At 35.2% G+C, this 19,101-nt stretch overlaps 1 protein-coding gene across 12 annotated transcripts in view; it reads right to left on the reverse strand.

Annotated features, from left to right (window-relative positions):
* Positions 1 to 19,101, reverse strand: part of DLG1 (discs large MAGUK scaffold protein 1) — a 149,528-nt gene that overhangs the window by 3,784 nt on the left and 126,643 nt on the right. For 4 of the 12 annotated variants that reach the window (XM_058843757.1, XM_058843754.1, XM_058843759.1 and 1 more), the window contains 9 exons: positions 18,161 to 18,337; positions 17,328 to 17,397; positions 12,085 to 12,118; positions 10,441 to 10,482; positions 7,272 to 7,322; positions 5,025 to 5,126; positions 4,617 to 4,789; positions 1,025 to 1,134; positions 572 to 663 (listed from right to left, as the gene is read on the reverse strand). In XM_058843757.1, the coding sequence (XP_058699740.1) occupies positions 572 to 663; positions 1,025 to 1,134; positions 4,617 to 4,789; positions 5,025 to 5,126; positions 7,272 to 7,322; positions 10,441 to 10,482; positions 12,085 to 12,118; positions 17,328 to 17,397; positions 18,161 to 18,337 (851 nt within the window). Of the gene's footprint in view, positions 1 to 571; positions 664 to 1,024; positions 1,135 to 4,616; positions 4,790 to 5,024; positions 5,127 to 7,271; positions 7,323 to 10,440; positions 10,483 to 12,084; positions 12,119 to 12,809; positions 12,910 to 17,327; positions 17,398 to 18,160; positions 18,338 to 19,101 lie in introns of all 12 variants that reach the window. The other 8 variants (XM_058843755.1, XM_058843750.1, XM_058843758.1 and 5 more) reach the window with 4 other exon arrangements.

Raw genomic sequence — 19,101 nt, forward strand, 5'->3', positions numbered from 1 at the left:
TCATGACTTCAACCTCCCCATGTTAGAAGCCACAACACAAAGAATGAGCACAGTTTGAGTGACTGCAGTCCATCCCTTGCTGTTACAGTGAGGCCCATGGCATGCACAAATTTGATTCCCTAAGTAAGGAATATGTATATGTGTATGTTCAATTTTCTGAGGTCTCATTTACCATCATGCTTGATCATTTGCCCAATAAAAAAAAAAAAAGGTAATTAACAATTTCCTACAAGCAGCTTTGCTGAGCAATTTCCAGTCTGCAAATAATGTAAATGTAGAAGACACCAACAAAGCAAACATCTGCATTTCAATACCAAGAAAAATGATAGAAAGTCTTAGAATTTTTAAAACCTAAATTAAGCTCACAGTAAATGTCTGTATATTTTTTATATTAAATTAATTGATCAAAATTAAATCAGTGTAGAGATACTAAGATGGCTCTATACCTCAAAGTAATCACAGATCATCTGAAAAACAAAGCTCACTATCTCAGTGGTTAGGCAAATACTATTTTTACAGCAAGCAATAAAATTTTAACTCCAGGAACTGAGCAGTGACAAGCAAAACACACCTGTGAAGTGTTCAGTAAATTCTTGCTCCAGTTTCATGGCTCTCTCAAATGTCTTCCTGGCTTGCTCTTCTGTTAAGCGTTTATTCATTTCCCTGAAAGTGAAAACATTATACATATTTTAAACCTCTATCAAATACTTGGAGTCTTTAAAGTTTTAAACTGTTGAGTATTAATCCTAATAAAAGAGTTAAGCCCTAAAGACAGCAAACAAAGACTAGCGGAAATGAGCTGTTCTGGCATTATGTTGGATTGAATTTAACACAATGACATTAATTTTCAAGCACTTTAATTTGGATTAGAAGCCCCATCTTAAAGTCCCTAAAAATTAAACTCAGGGAATTAAATATTATTTAAAATGCAAACATTACAATTGTCTGCATATAACCTGCGGTAGGCTTTTCAAATACAACAAGTCTCAAACAATTTAGCCTGAGGTACTTTACTTTTACTCACATGATATTTTCCACTGTTTTGGGTTTAATAAAAATGGAGATGGGGTACAGCTGGGCAATCTGCAACCTTTTGATCGCATTACCAGAAACATCAAGAATGCAATGTTTACCCTAAAAAGTGAGAGAGAAGGGAAAATGGCACTAAGCAAAGTTTAAGGCACAAGTAGCATAATATAATTTAGAAGAGAAAACAAGAGTATTTGCATCAATTACACTGTTACTTCACCACTTTGGCACAAACCCCCAATTTCCTCTGCTGGATCACACAGCATTTGAGATGTTCTTGACCCTTCTTCCTTCCTTCCTTTCTTCATCACAGGTTGCAGCCTGTGCAGCAATGCAGAACTGTGTAGTGGAACAGCTGGACTTCAACCATACCACCAACATTTTTTATTTTGCTTCGTTTTGGTACTAATTTGAGGGTGGTTTAGGAACGTGGCCATGTCAGATGCAGTTTACAGAGTAGCCAGATGACTTAACTGGCATACCTGAGGCTTTGCCCACCTCTCCTGGCAGGAAAATACGCCACCATATTCAGGTGGAACTCCACTCAAGCCCTCTCCCTCCCCCAGGTACCAGCCAGTAGAAAAACCATACTGGAGATGGTGAATGCAATTTATTTGTGTTACTTTATCGTTCATCTCTTGAGAAACAAATAGAACTTGACTGTTCTCTGAGCAGCTGGAAGACAGTGTGGTAAGGCTGTTTTCCTCCCCCTCTCTATTCTCGCAGTATAAAGAATTTTTCAGCTTCATCTCAAAGGCTCCTCATGTTCTCAGCTCCTTTCATCTCAGATATGCTCATTTCCACCTCACACATTTTTATTTCTTTCCTTTTTGAGCAGCATAGGATTCATTTTGCATACTGTCCTTCTAGAAGGGTACAGGGGAAGAGGAACAGAAAACCACTCTCAGGTGACTACTTTAAGAAAAGCTTTGTCTTTAGCAAGAGACCAATGTGAATTGCAGAAATCCGTGAGCCAAAAATCCGTGAGCCCATAAGTACCATATAACCAAAGGTTACTGATACCATACAACACCATTCCTGAACTGCTGGGACATCATTCCTGAAGGAATGTCTGAAATTACTGACATGCTTCTGCTTCCTCGCAGAAGAAGTAACTAGGATCATTTACATTTTATCTCTTTCCCAACAAAATCAGAATTTTATTTCAGGAATTTTTAAAGCTAAGTGCTTTTCCTGCATGAACAATATATATGTCTGATGATAGCTGATTTCCAGATCCAGTCCATGGGTCTGGATGCCAGCTGGTAACATTTAAAAAAGGCGTCTGTATGTCCGAGCAGAGAATTTTACATGTGTTGATCTGTCCGCATCTTTAAATGTGGCACATGCTACAAAAACTGAGAATTAAGAGCATTACTATTTTTCAAATGAAACATTATTTGCTGTGTTTGGCCCAACAACTTATGCCAGGAGCCAAAGGGTGGAGGGCTGGATACAGCCAGTTCTTGTGCTGGACCTTATGGGATATAACCATGACAGTTTATTCCAAATCAACAATGATGTGCATTAAGAGACTGTGGCCTTGAGACACAGGGATTTGCAAACTGCTGACAATTCCAAAGGAAAAAGGATATGAAAATTCTTTTTAAGTGAAGATTTGAAAGACAAGGAAAAAAACCACAAGTACATTGTGACATATTTTCATCCAGGGAAGCTATTTTGCTTTTTGCACGGTGCATTTAGAATAGTTATTTTATATATTTTAGTTCTATACTTGCACTGCTTCTGATTGAGAAGCCCTGCACAGCAGCCAGTGCCTTCTGTAACTGAACAACAACATCAGAAAGCATCTTTAGCTGTGTCCATTGTGGGTAAGGAAATGAGAGAGACAGGGATCAGCTGGAAGCATGGGCAAATGAACACAACTGAAGGCTATTTTAAGAATACTGTGTCTGGTTCTTTTGGGGTAACAGCAGTCACTTCTGTTCTGTCTTCTCCTAAACTGATTATAGAAAATGTGGAAATCATCTTCTGCATCCCAGCAATAAAACCCATTGAAAAGACTCATCTTTTCAGCAAAATGGAAAAGAATACAAGGTCACAAGAATCCAGATCAACCAGTTGGCAGCCCTGTCATGATTCTGAAGTAAAGTTCTGAAGGACAGTCCATTGTTTCCCAGAAAAATAATGTTAGCTGCAACTGAGAAAATGCTGCATCTACCCAAAGTCCCATGGTGCCTGTGCAAGAGATTTAACTGCATGGAGACATCTGGTAATACTTTGTTCTTCATGTCCATTTATGAAAGATTCATAGCAATTTTGTACCTTACTGATCCCAACAGATGGACAAAAGGACAGAGCCAATTTCAGGTCCAGGATGGAACTGAAGGATTGCATTTGTGCTACCAAGTAAAGCAACTGCTAATAGATTTATAATGTTTAAGCTGTACAATAATTTCATCATTTAACCACATATGATAGTTTCACAGCTTTGTTCAGCCTCCCATGCAAAGCACTGTTCATCTACTTGAACAATTCTGTAATTAATATTCTTTCCTTCCCTTTTCTCACTGTATCCAATGGGGCCAGATTCCATCCCTATGGTGGCAATGACATGAGAAGAAAACTTGACCCACAGAATCTCACCGTGTTTGCCCTGGTTTTGCTTCCAGTAAATTCAGTTGCCAGAAATAGCAATACTCACCCATTTGGTCAAAATGGTCTACAGAGTTTTCCAGAGGACTAAACTACAGCCCTGTGGCACATGGATTACTAGCCACACTTACCCTCTGCATGTCCAGACTGACAGTGCCCCCACTTGTGAGTTCCCACCTAGAAAACAGCTGGTCCTTCTCTCACAGAGATCAGATAACATTGGCTACTGTAAATGCACTGGATTTGTAAGCAGCAGAACAACACTCATGAACTCAACATGGAACATTTGCAAAAAATTTTCACCAAAAGATTTTCTTTAAGACAAACACCTTACTTTAGCTCAGAAATACACTTTCTTTTTCCCACCTTCTTTTTTCCTGACAGATCAACTCAACTTCAGTAAGACTTTAGAAATAATTAGAATTTGCAAGAAAGAGTTAATTCAAATTGCTTTGGGATAAAAACAGTAAGGTCAATCCTCAAAATGTATGGGTAGTTATGGAAAAAATACTTTTAAAATTGAATTCTTTACATTTACTGTCTTCCCTTTGTTAGCTAAAACCACGAGACACACAAAGAATAACATTTTTGCAAGTTTTCTTCTGCACAGGTCTATGTCAAAAGGATCATCATAATAATTAACTCCACCAGCACTACTCTTAATTAGTTCATGATCTGTGTATGTGAGCTAGGCTAATTAGCCTATAATTCCAATTATTCTATATTCTCTTTAAATGAGAGGGCACATTATGGTTGCTCTTTTCCCACAATTTAATCATGATGCTTTCATTATTCCAAAGCTTCATTATTTCCCTAAATGCATCTATGACAATATACTTTTTTTCCAGTTTTATACAAATTCCTTTAAAAGTCAGAATGCTCCTAATGGCTTCTTGCTGTTCTTCTCTTTTTCTCTGTCAGCACAGGCATATAATCAGCTCAGTAAATGAATGTAAGTGGCACTGATTTACCTTTTCTGCTACTTCTCGCACTGATTGGACACTTGTTCCATAAAGATGATTATTGTACTGGCCAGCTTCAATGAATTTGTGATCCTGAATATCCTTCTCCATTTGCTCTCGAGAAGTGACAAAATGGTAATCACGTCCATCCACCTCATAATCTCGTTTTGGTCTAGTAGTATCTTTAAATATAAACCAATAGTTTTTAAAGCAAAACAAAAACCAGTGACTTTTTCCCCTGCAATATCCAAAAAGTCTCCCATTTATATTGCAAAATTTTCACAAGGAGATTGATAATATTAAGATAGGTCTATAAAGTTTAAACAATATATGAACTTTTAACCCAACAGAGGATGGCTATAAAAAAAATTAAAAAAATATAATCTAACATTGCTAATAGTATTTGCTGAGACTTACGTGGAACACATGAGCCAAATTTGTCTGGAAATTCTGAAATCAGGTCATCATTTATTCTGTCTTTCATGGGTCCCAAAACAATCACAGGTCGAGTGTAACTGACTAATAAACATAAAGAAATAATGTCAGTTATATCTCATATGATTGTTAGCTTCTAAGAGTTCATCAGAATAAGCTTACATAGCAATGGTTTTAATACTTAAAATAATATGTACTGCTAAAGAGAATAAAAATATATTGAAGAACATCAATCAGTTAATACCGTAGTCATAGTAAGATGTTAGACCTTCACTCCCAAATCACCATTCTCAGTGATTGAAAAGGAGCCTTAAATTTTGAAGCCTTTGGGAAAAATAAACCTTTTCACAAACATCCTAAATTCTAATGGAAAAAGGAAATGGGAGAGGTTTGAAAATCTGTTCAATCCAGAGAGGCACCTAAGCAGCAGCAGCACAGTTCATAAAATTCTGTGTCTGTGTTGGGAGAAGTTCCTTTTCCTCTAAGACCACAATTAAGCACTCACATACAAAACAACTCAAATAGAAATAGTTTCTATTTGTTTTATATTTTATATTTTATATTGTTTATATTTATAATTGTTTTATATTATTTATATTTTATATTGTTTCTATTTGTAATAGTTTCTATTTGTAACTATTAACACCCTAACAAAATTAAGTGTAATACCTCTTAAAAGTAGTTTAATTATCTATAATAAAGGGGTTTTTGGTGAAAATTAAGTTTAAGCAGATCATTTTTCATCACACTGTAAGAACCATTAAGACAATAATGCCTAAGTATGTTGCCATGATCATATAACTTCAGCAGTACAAATTTTGATTTTAGGTTCAATCTGTCTGCATAAGTAAGTACCAATTAATTAAAGTCTGGCCTATTAAATATATTTTCATTTGATTCAGAGCTATTTCCTTTCCACCATATTACTATATTCATAAGAGGAATGTCTTGAATCCAATATCTATTAACTTATTAATTAAGTAACAAACATCTCTGCTGCTTGTGCCTTTGTGAGCCCCTTGGTGAGGGGGCAGACACAGACCAGCAGCTGTTCCTGAGGGTGACATAACTCCAGTTTCCCTAATCCATATCTCACAGCAAGAAATGATTAAGTGCACTGGTGAATTTAGCCAGTGCTAAATCCACCACAAGGCACAAATTACTTTACATCAAAGGGGACTACCAATTCCCAGTTACTAGTAGGGTCTATTAATATCTTAATATTTCAAATTATATTATATAAATAATGCAGTCTCTATTAGCCTTGTATAACAATTTTTACTACTTCTGGAAGATTCCTCATAAACTGGGGCCTTTATGCCATGATTATCAAGTCAGAGTGGAAAGTCTATACAGGTGAATGTGCCACAGTGCTATTAAAAACAACTAGGCCATGCCACTCACTGCAGAAACCGGACATGGAATCTTGGCACTCAAAATTCCTGTTAATGCATGATGTGTATGTACTTTGACTGACACCCTATTTGATAGGTAACAGATAAGTATTCCCAAAGGACATTCCTTTCATCAGAATAATTTATGAGTGAGCTATGTATCAAATAATGTAATTCAACTGTTAGCACCTGTGCTAGTGATCTGGAACACTAAAAATTCTGTGTCTATATTCACACAGTGAATCACAATCAAGGTGAAAAGACAAAACCATTCCACTGAAAATAAGTAAAAAGCAATTTTTTAAATGCAAGCATAAGAAAATATTTTCTCCTATTGATTGCCATTTTATTAAATTTTACTTTTTTCTAGAAAGAATCCCTTGGCAATTATTAAACAAATTAGCCATATCAGAAAACCATACAGAAATGGGAGACTGTTTAGAGACATTTCAGTTGAAGTTGGTAAATAGACAAATGATCTATTCACACATTTTTTGCTGTGAGAAATAGTGCTGTGAGAATGCTATAGCAATATGAAACAAAAGAAAACTGTAATTTATGAGGTTCTCACTGACGAAACTGTTAGGCATACTGTATTTTCTTTCTGCCATATAAGCCACACAAGAAATTATTGAAGTAGCACACCTTTGGATTCTGCACTAAATAATTTAGAGATTTTTATTTAATAATTTATGCCTTTATGATTTATTCATTTGAATAACAGTAAGTTACAAGTTAAAAAGGGTGAAGAAGTTTATCACGGTGCTTAGTACATAGGGGCATGGGAAGCATTCTAACAATTCAGATTATTTTATACTGAGCGAGATCTACAAACCTTCTTGTTGATTGACTGGTTCGTATGACAACACATATTCCTCCTGGCCACCTAAAATGTAAAGGCAAAGACATATCAATGTATTTTTTTCCTAAAGCAACGTATTTCAACTGAGTAATTCATGGACTATGATGTTACAGACACTGCTCAGCAATATGCATTACAATGATACTGATGAGGGACATCTTTTGAGAGCGATGAATTATAAAAATCACAAAGCTAAGCCAAACACTGAGCTTTAAAGCATAAGACACATATAGTAGAAATAAGTTCCTGGTGTATGCTGGCATGTCAAGCTGACATCAAGCACAAGAAGAATTTTCAAGCATTGCTGAAGTGCTGTTCCCCACGTGTCCTGGATGCAATGCATGCATGCTGTCATTCACTGCTAGAGCAACGCCACCCGCTTTGGGAACGTTCTCCGTACTCTGAAGCCAGCATTTACAATGCCATTTTATCCATATTTAGACATGGCTGGCAACCATGTATGTCAGGGTGTACAGATCTTCCAATAACTTGATTGTGAATTGGTATTTATATAAATATCTTCAGCCACTCTAATTCTACCAAAAAAGCTATAACTGTATATACTAAACAACTGTTATTTCATCAATTATTTTTTAAAGACAAAGTTGAAAGCAAAGAATGTTTCAGGTTGCTCTCAGCTCCAGGAAGCACATTAGCAGTGAATGAAACTAAAATAACTGAATCTTGAATTTTGACAGCTGTAGGCTTTTTAAATGTTAGTGAAAGCATTTGAAATATACCTCAGTTGCCATCTCTCTAAAAGATTACTTCTAGTCTAACATGATATCTAAGAGTAAAATTTCTTTCAATGAAATAACTAAAAATTAACTGTGACAGCAGAGAATTTATAATTCTGAAGACACAAGCTCAAATTACATGACATTGCTTTGAACTGAAGAAAATACAGTCCTCCAGTATTTCACTTGTCTAATTGTAGAACATTCTTTGATGTTCATAAGCCATACTTAAAACAGGCAAAGGAACATACCAAGGCTACACCATAGTTTATGTAGAAACAGAAGATGAATGCTTTTATAAATGCATATAGTGCTTCTATATATCTGTTCTCTATTTCAAAGCAAATGCCACTGATATTTTAAATCTAAACGTTACCATTTCATTAACAGAAATATTGTTCTTATTTCGCAATAGATTTGCATTCAAACTGTCCTGCAGCAATACACAAAGGAAGACTTTAATTTCCTAAATTGTTGCAAGTGAGGAATACCTTAAGACAGACACAAAACCATGCAAACTGTACATTTTAATATCTCAAAAAGTTACTCATGCAAATGGATTTTAGAAGGACAGTATATACTTTCAGAACCCTTTTTAGGCTAGAGAGAGGAACAGAGAATCACCAACTATCAACTCATCTATGGAAGACCCAGCTCATACAGAATTGGATACTGCTTTGGAGAAGTCACATTGCTATATGGTCAAAGAGTAGTTATGCAAACTACTAAAGAAATAAGAACAAGCAAAAAGCATCCCCTGGACTGAGGGCAAAAAGTATATATTGTCACTGCTTTTCAATTCTTTGGAGAAATTAGTATTAACAGAATGAACCTTTTGAACAACCGTACTCATCTGTAATCAAGATAACTTTCATATTAGACAGCGGTAAGAAGAAATTAAAAGAATATTTTAATAAAAAGTGCTCAGAATTACACATTGAGGTAAACAAATCCATGACATTCATAATAAAATCATGGCTTCTCAAGTATCAATAAAGTAAAAAACTAACTAGTTGTACCACTAACGAGCTTTAAATATAAGTAAAGCAAGCTCTCAGAAAAACCTTGGAAGTGAGGGAAGCAGCAAATTTATGAGGAAACAGACACTGTTAGATAGTTTTAATGGTGTGTCATTAAAAATGATTAAAATTTCTGTTTGTCAAAGGCAACTTCCATATGTGCTCAATACTGTGTCATTCTCAGGGAACACAGATGCCTCCCTCAATTGGTTTCTTTTCAATTACAGTCTGCAACACTACCAGTATTTTGTATACATGTATATACATTCTCTCCTTCAGTGTCATCATCTGGAAGAAAATATGTGGCTCATCACCTCTGAAAAGATCTGCAGCCAAATAAATGTATCTGTTAATGAACCACCTTCCTTATTATCCTGACATAAATTATGTATTTCTGCAGTGCCCATTCCACAGCAGGCAGCGAGGAGCTGAGCAGAAAACCACTGCATGACTTTGACTGCTCCTTCTTTTCATGTTTATCTTCAAATCCTCCATTTTCCTATTGTCCTGCTCTGGTCTATCATGGCTTCTAGATCTAGACTGCAACCTTACTGGGAAGCTGTTCACTGGAAATGAATAGTGGGATTCAAGTTCTTGCCCTGGTTTAAGACATGTCAAAGCAGAGTAGAGCAGCACCATGCAGCCTATTACCCACCCAGAGCGTGGAGTGCTACTGCAGCTGGGGTAATAGGAAACACTACTGAACTTATGCAGAGTGTGGTATTCAGAAGACACTATGTCTTCAGAGAGAGAGAACTAACATGCTGATTTATCAAAACTGACTCCAGCACTGAAAGTGTGTCGTATGCTTTGAAGACAGTTCATACTAAGCACCCACACTTGACAAAATAAATGAGCTGAAAGCAAGGGTAAATACATGTTTGCTTATCTGTAATTTCATTGAAGTATATACATATTAAATCTGAGTGTCAGTTGTGAAAAGCTTTAGATAGCTACAGCATTATTTAACAGATTACACAGTTTGGTTACACTTCCAGCATTAAGTATTATTCCAGCTCAGCTACATACAATTATATTTGTCAGCATTAAATTTACATTTAAATTTAACAGGTCTAGCTAGCTTGTGTAATTTAAAAATAAAAATAAAAATAGGAGTAGATTCAAATTAAGCTGAACTAAAAAAATCACAGACAACAATAAAAATATCCATAAAGGAGGTTTGCAGTGATTCTATGGAGTTTTTTAAAAACAAAGACATGGAACGATTTGCGGTACTCCACCAAATACACAAATACAGATTTCACCTGAAGCTGACTGGAAAGTTCTACTTAACATGTAAATACCCAGAAAAGACAGACAAACAAAACCAAAGAAAGAGCTACAAAACAAAGGTTCTGAATAAACAAAGAACTTAAAGACACTTACGGTAACTACTTTCACTATCGCTGGCATTAGAGGTTACATGCTCTGAAATTGCAACACAATGGGAAAAAATAAGGAACATACACCAATGGCATGAGTCAAACAGAAAGAAAACCGACAAAAAATAATCCAGATGAAAGACAATACTCATATCAAAGTGCTGAAATCAATACATACTGCATATAAAACTTTTAACGTACTTCTCATAGCTCTCAGGATCAAGCTTAATTTCATATGAAAGGAATTGATGTTAATAAAAAGAAAAACATTAAATAGCACATAAAATAAGATTACAAAAAGTACACTAATTCATAATTCACAAGTAACCCTGCAATTTTTCAGTTTTCACTTCAGGAGGAATTTTGTTGTATAAAAACCTTGGGATTATCCATTTCAACTTTTATGCAGGCAATTTATTGATTACATTTAGTCTCTTTCTCTCAGTAGAGAAAATACTGGATTATATTAGAGGAAATACAGTGTAGCATGTATCACAACTTGCATCAGGTGCTGTAAGGCAGTTTTAAAAAGTCTGTGCTGAAAAACAGACAAGAAACCAATTGTTTATAGAACAGAATCACCTAGAGATATTTCTGGACCATGTTACAAACTTTAAACTAGGTATGATCATAAGGCCATAAAAGGCAGCTTATGATCCTATGTTCTAAACCATAAGTCCATAAAGGTTGCTAAAGTCTTCTGGTCTAGACCAAGAATTCCTTTGAAAGTAGCCATTTCAGAAATGAAAAATCAATGTTACAGCTACTAGAATTTCCACTTCATGACTGAGGACAGGGACAGAAGTACACTGACCCTTACAAGTAATTTCACAAAAACTGTGCCTTACAGTTATGCCTTGGGAAGAAATGCTATGCTTAGTGACCCTTAGCCACATCCCTTTAGAGATTACTTTTCCTATTGCATAAGTGCCTAACAGTGTATGTATTTAATATCTGTGAAAGCAAGGTCTAGGCTTTTTTTATGTCATTTTAATACATTTTGTGGTGGGGTCTGTACACACAAATAGATCTGCTAAGAGTATGCAGCAACCTTTGAATCTTATTAGATTCAAATAGAAATACAATAAATGCGTCAAGTTACTCCTACCAGCCCTCCAGCTGGTCTAAAAGCATCCTAAGTGTTCAAGTCAGACAGAAAAACTCTCATGGCATTTGTTAAGGAAAAGTTTTGTTTGCTTTAAGTAGCTGTAAACATCAGTTGCCTAGAGAGAGGAGTGAAAACTGTTACTAGTTAAAGTAGCACAGCAATGCTTGTACTATTACTGTAAAAAGCCAAAATGTTATTTTTAAATAAATAAAAATACAAGGACAAGATATAAGTAACATTAAAAAATAATCACCAAATTAAAAACACAGTACTGTTGAGGACAAACAAGAAAGCACTGGTAAGCTTCTGAAAACAACAACAAAAAAAAAAATCTAATGTGACAGTCACATAAACTTTACATGTTCCTGAAAGCAAAAACTCCAAAAGATGACAAGCTAGGAAAAGCTTATGAACCAGTTTTAGTCAACCTCCTTATGCCAGTAGAGCACCAATCTCAAAGAGATCTGTCAAAAAAACCAAAAAAGTAGTAATTTTTTCAGATGGAGGTTAAAATAACTTGGGAGGATTTTGATCACTTACTCAGGCCTTTTGATCCCATGTCGTCAGGGACCTCCTGCAGAGTAGTCCCCAGAGGGCAAGCAATAAAAAGACAATCACAAAAAAAATAATTGTCAGTAATATATAAAACTGGCGCTACGACAGGAGACAGTTCCTAGAACATCACAGGGAAAAATAAGTCTATAGAATTTGACTTGACTGGCACATGAAGTGCAATCAGTAATGCAAATGGCAGAGAACACAGTCTGTTTTGAACCTGGTCTGAATTAGAAAATTTATGCAAGTACATTTTGAGAATATACTTTTTTTTAGTGCTGGCAAGAACAATGAAAATCAGAGTAAACTCTCTTCATTAGGAAAATCAAATTAGAATGAATGACTTTGAAAAACTAGTCTAAAGGGACTGATTTGAGAAACTGGTAAGCTCCATTATACTTTCATCAATACTGTGCCTTCTTCTCCAAGTCAGAAACAGGGAAGCATCACTGACAGCACTGGTAGGCCATTATCTCCTCCAGTTAGTCAACAGTATTGCCCATTTTATTCCAATCTGGGATACTCTTGTGTTAAGTTTTATTTTAACAACAAACAAAGGTTTGCACTGGTTTTGTAGACTGGTTTGCCACTTGCACCATGAGCTCCTCAGCCTGTTGCAGCTCATGAAACTGTCTCCATGGTAACACCCTAGTGCAGTCTAGCAGGCCCTTCTACTGTGCTTTGCTCTCCATCGAATGCCACATACTTACGGTCAATATCACTGGTTTCCTGCTCACTCTGGTCCTTGTTCTTGTAGAAGGGAAATTTTCGGGAAAAGAGGTTCTTTTTACGCTTGTCATTGAATGACTGCTGAAGAAGAGAAGGAGGGGCAAAACAAAGGATGTCTAATGTCTGTGTGAACAAAGGCCCAGACCAGCAGCTTTGTGGAAGCTGACTCCTACAACCACATTATGCAGTGCATATCTCAGTTAACACTCATCTTCTCAGCTCATTAGAAATAGAGACTGGGATCATGACTTTGCTCATATCCTCCATGTTTCACATGCTTGGTATTGAGAAAGCTGGTTCATCCTTTACAGCCTCACCGGTGTTTCACAAATTTAGGCTTGCTATGAGTGTTAAAAGAAAGTGGAAAACTAGGCTGCTGTAAGATGGCCAAACCATAATGACTCCAAGTCAATTAAATCACTGATAGTATCTCATTTAGGGGTTTTAAAAAAACAAAGTATTTAAAAAAACAAAAAGTGCTGAGGCTTTTGTAAACAGCTGATATTATAACACAACATCAGAAGTATTGGGTGGTGTTACCAACCAACTGAAAAAAATAGCTTCAAAACTTGTATCAGTGTTTTACTATTGCAATTCATTGCAAGTTCACGGAAAGGAATTGCTCTCTTCTGTGTAAGTCTGCATACTAATACCAAGATTAACTTTCAAAAGACACAAACCAATTTCATCGGTTTATTGTGGCAATTATGTTTTTCAAGAGTGCACTTATAATTACCACATGAAAAACCCTGTATATCAAGGATCATGTTCAGCAACTTTTGACATTAACTGCTTGTGTTGCTGAAGAATTTCTGCATCTCAGTTGCTACAAACATTTCTAGAGTTACATACACAGACATTTACATCCATGTGAGTATAAACTATTATTGCTCTCCTTGTCCAAGTGATGGAGTGCACCCGTGCACTTTCATTTCTATATAGGCATGTTCTTTGGTAATTAGCCCAGATTTTAGTAATATCTGCCATGTCTTCTGCTGAAGACATTGTGTTTCTACAGCACCTTTAATTTGATGTTCCAAATCAATAAAAAACCTTAAAGTATAAATAAAACAGTAGTGCTTTAATCATAATTGTGCCCAGTACTAGACCTAATACAGCTAACTTCAAGTTAGCATAAATTGCCTTCCATCTTTAAGCATGAGTGATTCATCTGACCAGTTTTGCAAAGACATAAAATTTGCCATATTTTTGTCATTTGGTTTGCAGAAAAAACTACAATAGAAAGGATGGCAAAATAGGAAAACACCCAACTGGGTCTTGAGGCCCTGTGCTGTAGGGGACTATTTATTTCTGAGCTAGGCAGAGCCTATGTGCAGCAGGAAGTAAGAAAAGCACCACAGAAACATCTTTTAAAAGGTATTGTAAAAAAAAATAAAAAATCCTTCATTCAAGGCTCTATTACAAACTGTTTCTAAAATTTGAAGCATATTAGCTTTCAAATAATTGTCTTTCCTCAGCCAAAGTGAGCTCATGTTTCTCTATTATATGCAATAAAGTTGCAAAAAGGCATATCCTTTCTTCCAGCATTAAGTATGGAATGAATTACAGTAATAAACTAGGGGTCAAACAGGACAAAGCTTTTTCAAATGATAGGCCACATTTTTTGGTACAATTGAAAACTAGCACTTGGCCTTCCTAAAGAGAATGTCTATAGTTATGTTCCTTTCCTACAGTGCAACACAAAAGCTGCTTCCTGCTGCAGGACTAACAATCCTTCTGGTCATCTGTTTTAATACAGATGTGCTTGGCAATAGCAGATACTTAAACATCCAGTGATATTTTCATTATCAAAACTTTTTAATAAATTACTTAAAATTACAGGGTGTTAAAGAGGCACATGGTACCATGGGAGCACAATCAGTGACATTGAGCTCTGGAAATAACAATACTGTGCTAAGAAGGAAATCCATAAAACCTTTAATTGCCTTGCATCTGTGTTCGACTGAACTGTTGTTCCACTGTAAAAATTGGTAAATTATCAACCTGACACATAGACAAAAGATGAAGTTTCAATCCAATCATATGCCTGCAGGAACCATACTTGGCACAGGCAAATTTTTATGTTATGGTCCTCCTGACCTTCTCTAACAAAAGTCAAGTCATTGCAAATGATTTCTGACAACCAGGAAGGGTAATGTAATCTAGAGAATAAGGACAACAAAGAAATATGTCCAAAGAAGATCCTTGCTAGTGTACTGAAAAATACTGTAACAAATTCAAAAAGTAATACTCATATCTATAATTATTATATTTTGGCAAGTCCGTCTATTTGGTAAAAGGAGACAAATGCAATAAAACTAAAATAGTTCAGTTTAGCTGAGGTAGTGAGAATGTGCAATTTGTACTGTTAAAATAAAATAAGTAGCTGATTTATTGTACTTCATAAAAGATAATCAAGATCTCCGTTATAGTTTTAAAAATATTTCATAATAATTATTTTAACTTTCTGTAAACTAAGTCTTCCTGAACTAATAAGAAACTTTATATACTGCATGTATAATGGTCAGAGTCAGTTCCATTGCCAAAAAAAAAGAGAAAATAAAAGTAATATTATATTGATTTTGCATAAAAGATTAGCCAAAAGATTACTTTTAAAAGATACCATGATTATAAAAAGCTAGAAGGATTTGCTTATTAGTTGAAAATGCATAGTAATTGCATTAAATTTTTCATAAGCCCACTGGCAATCATTCACAGGCATCATAAGCAGGAATATATTAAATCAGAAGCAGCACAGAAAATGAGATAAATGTGTATATGAAAGGAACAAACAAGAATAAAATGTAACCATTTTTGCTTCAGATTTTTTAGTTTTCCTTGCAATGAAAGGAACATGGATTTTAAAGTTAGCCATTACTAGGGTTATTCTTCAAGGTCTTAATGTAGAAATTTTCAAAAACCTGTATAAAATTGGTATTTCATCCTGTTTATAGAGTATTAGCACACAGACACAGGAAGGCACATGTCCCATGAGGATATGTATGGTGCAATCCACTTACTGGGAAAAGTATCATCGTGACAAATACAGGAGGAATACTTTAAGGAGAAACTCTGATGTTAAAACATTTACAGCTGAAGCAAAAGACTGTGAACAGTGTAAGTGTTTGCAAAATGAAATGTTACTAAAGAAAGAGAACTGCAGTTCTACATCAATGGCAAGCGTAGTTGCTTTTCCACTCAGTATTCCATGCATTTCTTTGGTGCTCTGTTAGTACACAGGGACTGTGCACCAACTCTGCTTTTGTAAAAATGCTACTTCAAACACATCAGTAATTAACTATTTGTAGTTTATTGATAGACACACTCTAAAACCATGCAATTATCTTTCAAAGAACATGGTAACATTTGAAAAATTACTTAATGTAATGAAAAGAATCTGAAGTATTTCAGCCTCTCTTTTATATGACTTCTAAAAAGCAAACTCAAATTACCATATCAGTTGATAACGTTTTGTTCCAATACCAAACTATGAATGCACCAAAACAGAAAAACACTGCAAATAATCCAGTGAATCTCCAGGGCATCAAAATTGTAAATCAGAAAGTAGTTAGAGATACTGATTTCCTTTTAAGCAAATATTTATAGGCAAAAAACATGACATTTCATTAATAACTGAAACCTTTGCCATGTAGCAGTGGGATGTATATATGAATTTGAGAGTCTTTATACTTTGCAGTCCTACACTATCAGGAAATAATACTGAAGATTTAATATTTTATGTATGTGATTTCTAAAGTTATGAAAACATTGTAACTGAAAAAAATTACTAAAAAGCATTTGTGGGATTTATAATAACAACTAACAAATGCTACAGAATTAGTGCAATTAGCATTATAATCACTATTTAAGAAATAGCTTCCTCAGGAGCTTAAAGCACATTTCAGATTTTTTAAAGTGGCAATATAGTATTACTTTAGAAGACTCTTATATCTAAAATGCATGTGCCTAATTCTTGAAATTACTACTCACATACTACTGGTAGAAATGGTGAGGTTGTGGAATTTTTTCTCAAATTTCAGAACAGGTAAAACATTGCAAAAAAGCCTTACCCTCAAAACAATAAAAGAATTTTGCTGCTGTGCCATTATGAAATTGCTATAATTTTGGCTACAAACATTCCTATTACTACTTAAGTAGCCTCATTGCTTTCTCACCACTCATTCCCATCACATGTTCTGAGACAGGAATCACATATGGTGCAGAGCTGTTAGAAATGGTACTGTTCAATACTAGGTTAGGATATACAGCTCCTACTACATTACAGTATTAAGAAGCATATATATCTCTATGCTAATTCTTTAAACAATTTACAGTGTTTTGGCAATTAAAGTCTGCTTTGGTGCTCAGAATTATTTCATTTCTATTTGACACAAACTAGTCTTTTCACTCAAATCCGAAAGTGATTCTCCACACACAAAACCATTGAAAAAATGTTACCATTCACAATGCCAGGTGTAATTAGCACTTCATTAACTCACCCCTTTATCTCCTCTTGTTTTGGAATTGAATTTCACTGTCTTCAAACGGGCTCGTTCTTTTTTCTCAACTCTACCAAAAAAAACACACAAAAATGTCAGAATCAGCAAAACCCCAGAACTTCAAGTTACCACTTGTTACAACAGAAGTATATTGGCGTCCATACATTTTATTGCTTATGACACATTCAGAAAATGGAAGCCTGCTAATAGAAAACTGTTATTTCTCAAGGGATGAGCTGTGAAGAATTTTGGGACTATTTTGTGGCTATACATGTCCACCAAATCCAGACAGCACAAAGAGGAAACACGACACAGTAAGTGAACAGCCTCAATCATCAGTCAATAGCAGATATTAAGATTCAGAGCACCTAAACTCTTATTTGAGTCTCCAGTATGCCAACAAAAACTTCATCTCCATTGGCTCTGGCTACCAAAGAATGATTTTCCAGTTTTCCAGGTTCTGGGTAGAAAAAATTCATGATAATGTCATGACTTGAATAAAATTAATTCATACTTTGCACCTTTTCATACATCAATGGTTATTAAACTGATATTAAACCCACATGTAATGTTATTAAACCACAACTTACTTACAGTGAGAACAGAGAAGGTGGATGTGGACCATCTTTATTAACCTCTCTGATCACACATCTCCTAAGGCTACATAGGGTTTTAATAAACTTCTCAATGAGTAAATGAGAATACCACTACAGATTACTTTGGCTGATGTGGTACAGAATTAACAACAAAGATATATATATATATATATATATATATATATAATATGAATTAATCAGATCAGATATTTAATAGCAGACATCTGTATGGCATACCTTCGTTTGCTTGGGATAACTCCAATTTCATCACTTTCTCCATCTGGAGTTACCTGCCGTGCTTGCCACCATTCATCATCAGAAGCATTAATGACATGGAGAATATCGCCAAATTTGAAGTTCAATCCTTGACTTGGAAGGCCACTATCTTTAGTCTTGTCATAATCAAAAAGAGCTCTACATTGAAAAGAAAAAATTAAACATAGAAAAAAAGCAAGAAAAAACCAGGAGAGTATGAATAGTACAGAATATGAAGCAAGCTGCCTGTGCTATTCATAAATGATTGCATCATTCTGACAGGTACTTACAAGAAGGCTGAATACACTTTCTCATACACACACAGAATATGTAGTACAGTGCCCCCACACATTTCTAAGCTTTAATGAATGAGAAAAAACTTCATCCAGAGCAAACCTCTAGTGCTTTACAAAAGCTCTACAGAAGACACCTCCTGCAATTCAATAAGTACTTTGCACAGAGCAAGTTACATACCAGCCTAGGATAAAAAGACAAGCAAGTATTTAAAGCATACAGCACTGTCAAAAGTTCTGTAAAGTACACTGTTTCATATCAAGTTATAAATTGAAATTATTTAGTAATTTAGTACAGTTTAGTACTGTTTTTAAAATAAAAGTCACTATTCTGCTCACAGGAAAAAAAAAAAAACAATGTAGAAATATGATCTGTTCACCACTTTGCTACTGTAGTACCTAAAAGCAGAGAACCTTATGCACATTCTTTTAGGAAATTCCTGACCATTTCAAGAGAACCTTGTCCTTTTTCCTAAGGTAAGCCTGTTGTCAAATAATAGGCACTCACAATACCTGAACAGCAGCTGCATGACTACAGTTTTATTAACAGTCCCTCTGGCAAGATTGGTTTATGCAACTGACTCCTGTTCCCTTTTTTGCTTAAGAAAGCACTGTAGTCTGGAAAGGCAC

Source organism: Poecile atricapillus, chromosome 8, assembly GCF_030490865.1.
Source record: "Poecile atricapillus isolate bPoeAtr1 chromosome 8, bPoeAtr1.hap1, whole genome shotgun sequence".
Classification (NCBI taxonomy): Eukaryota; Metazoa; Chordata; class Aves; order Passeriformes; family Paridae; genus Poecile; species Poecile atricapillus.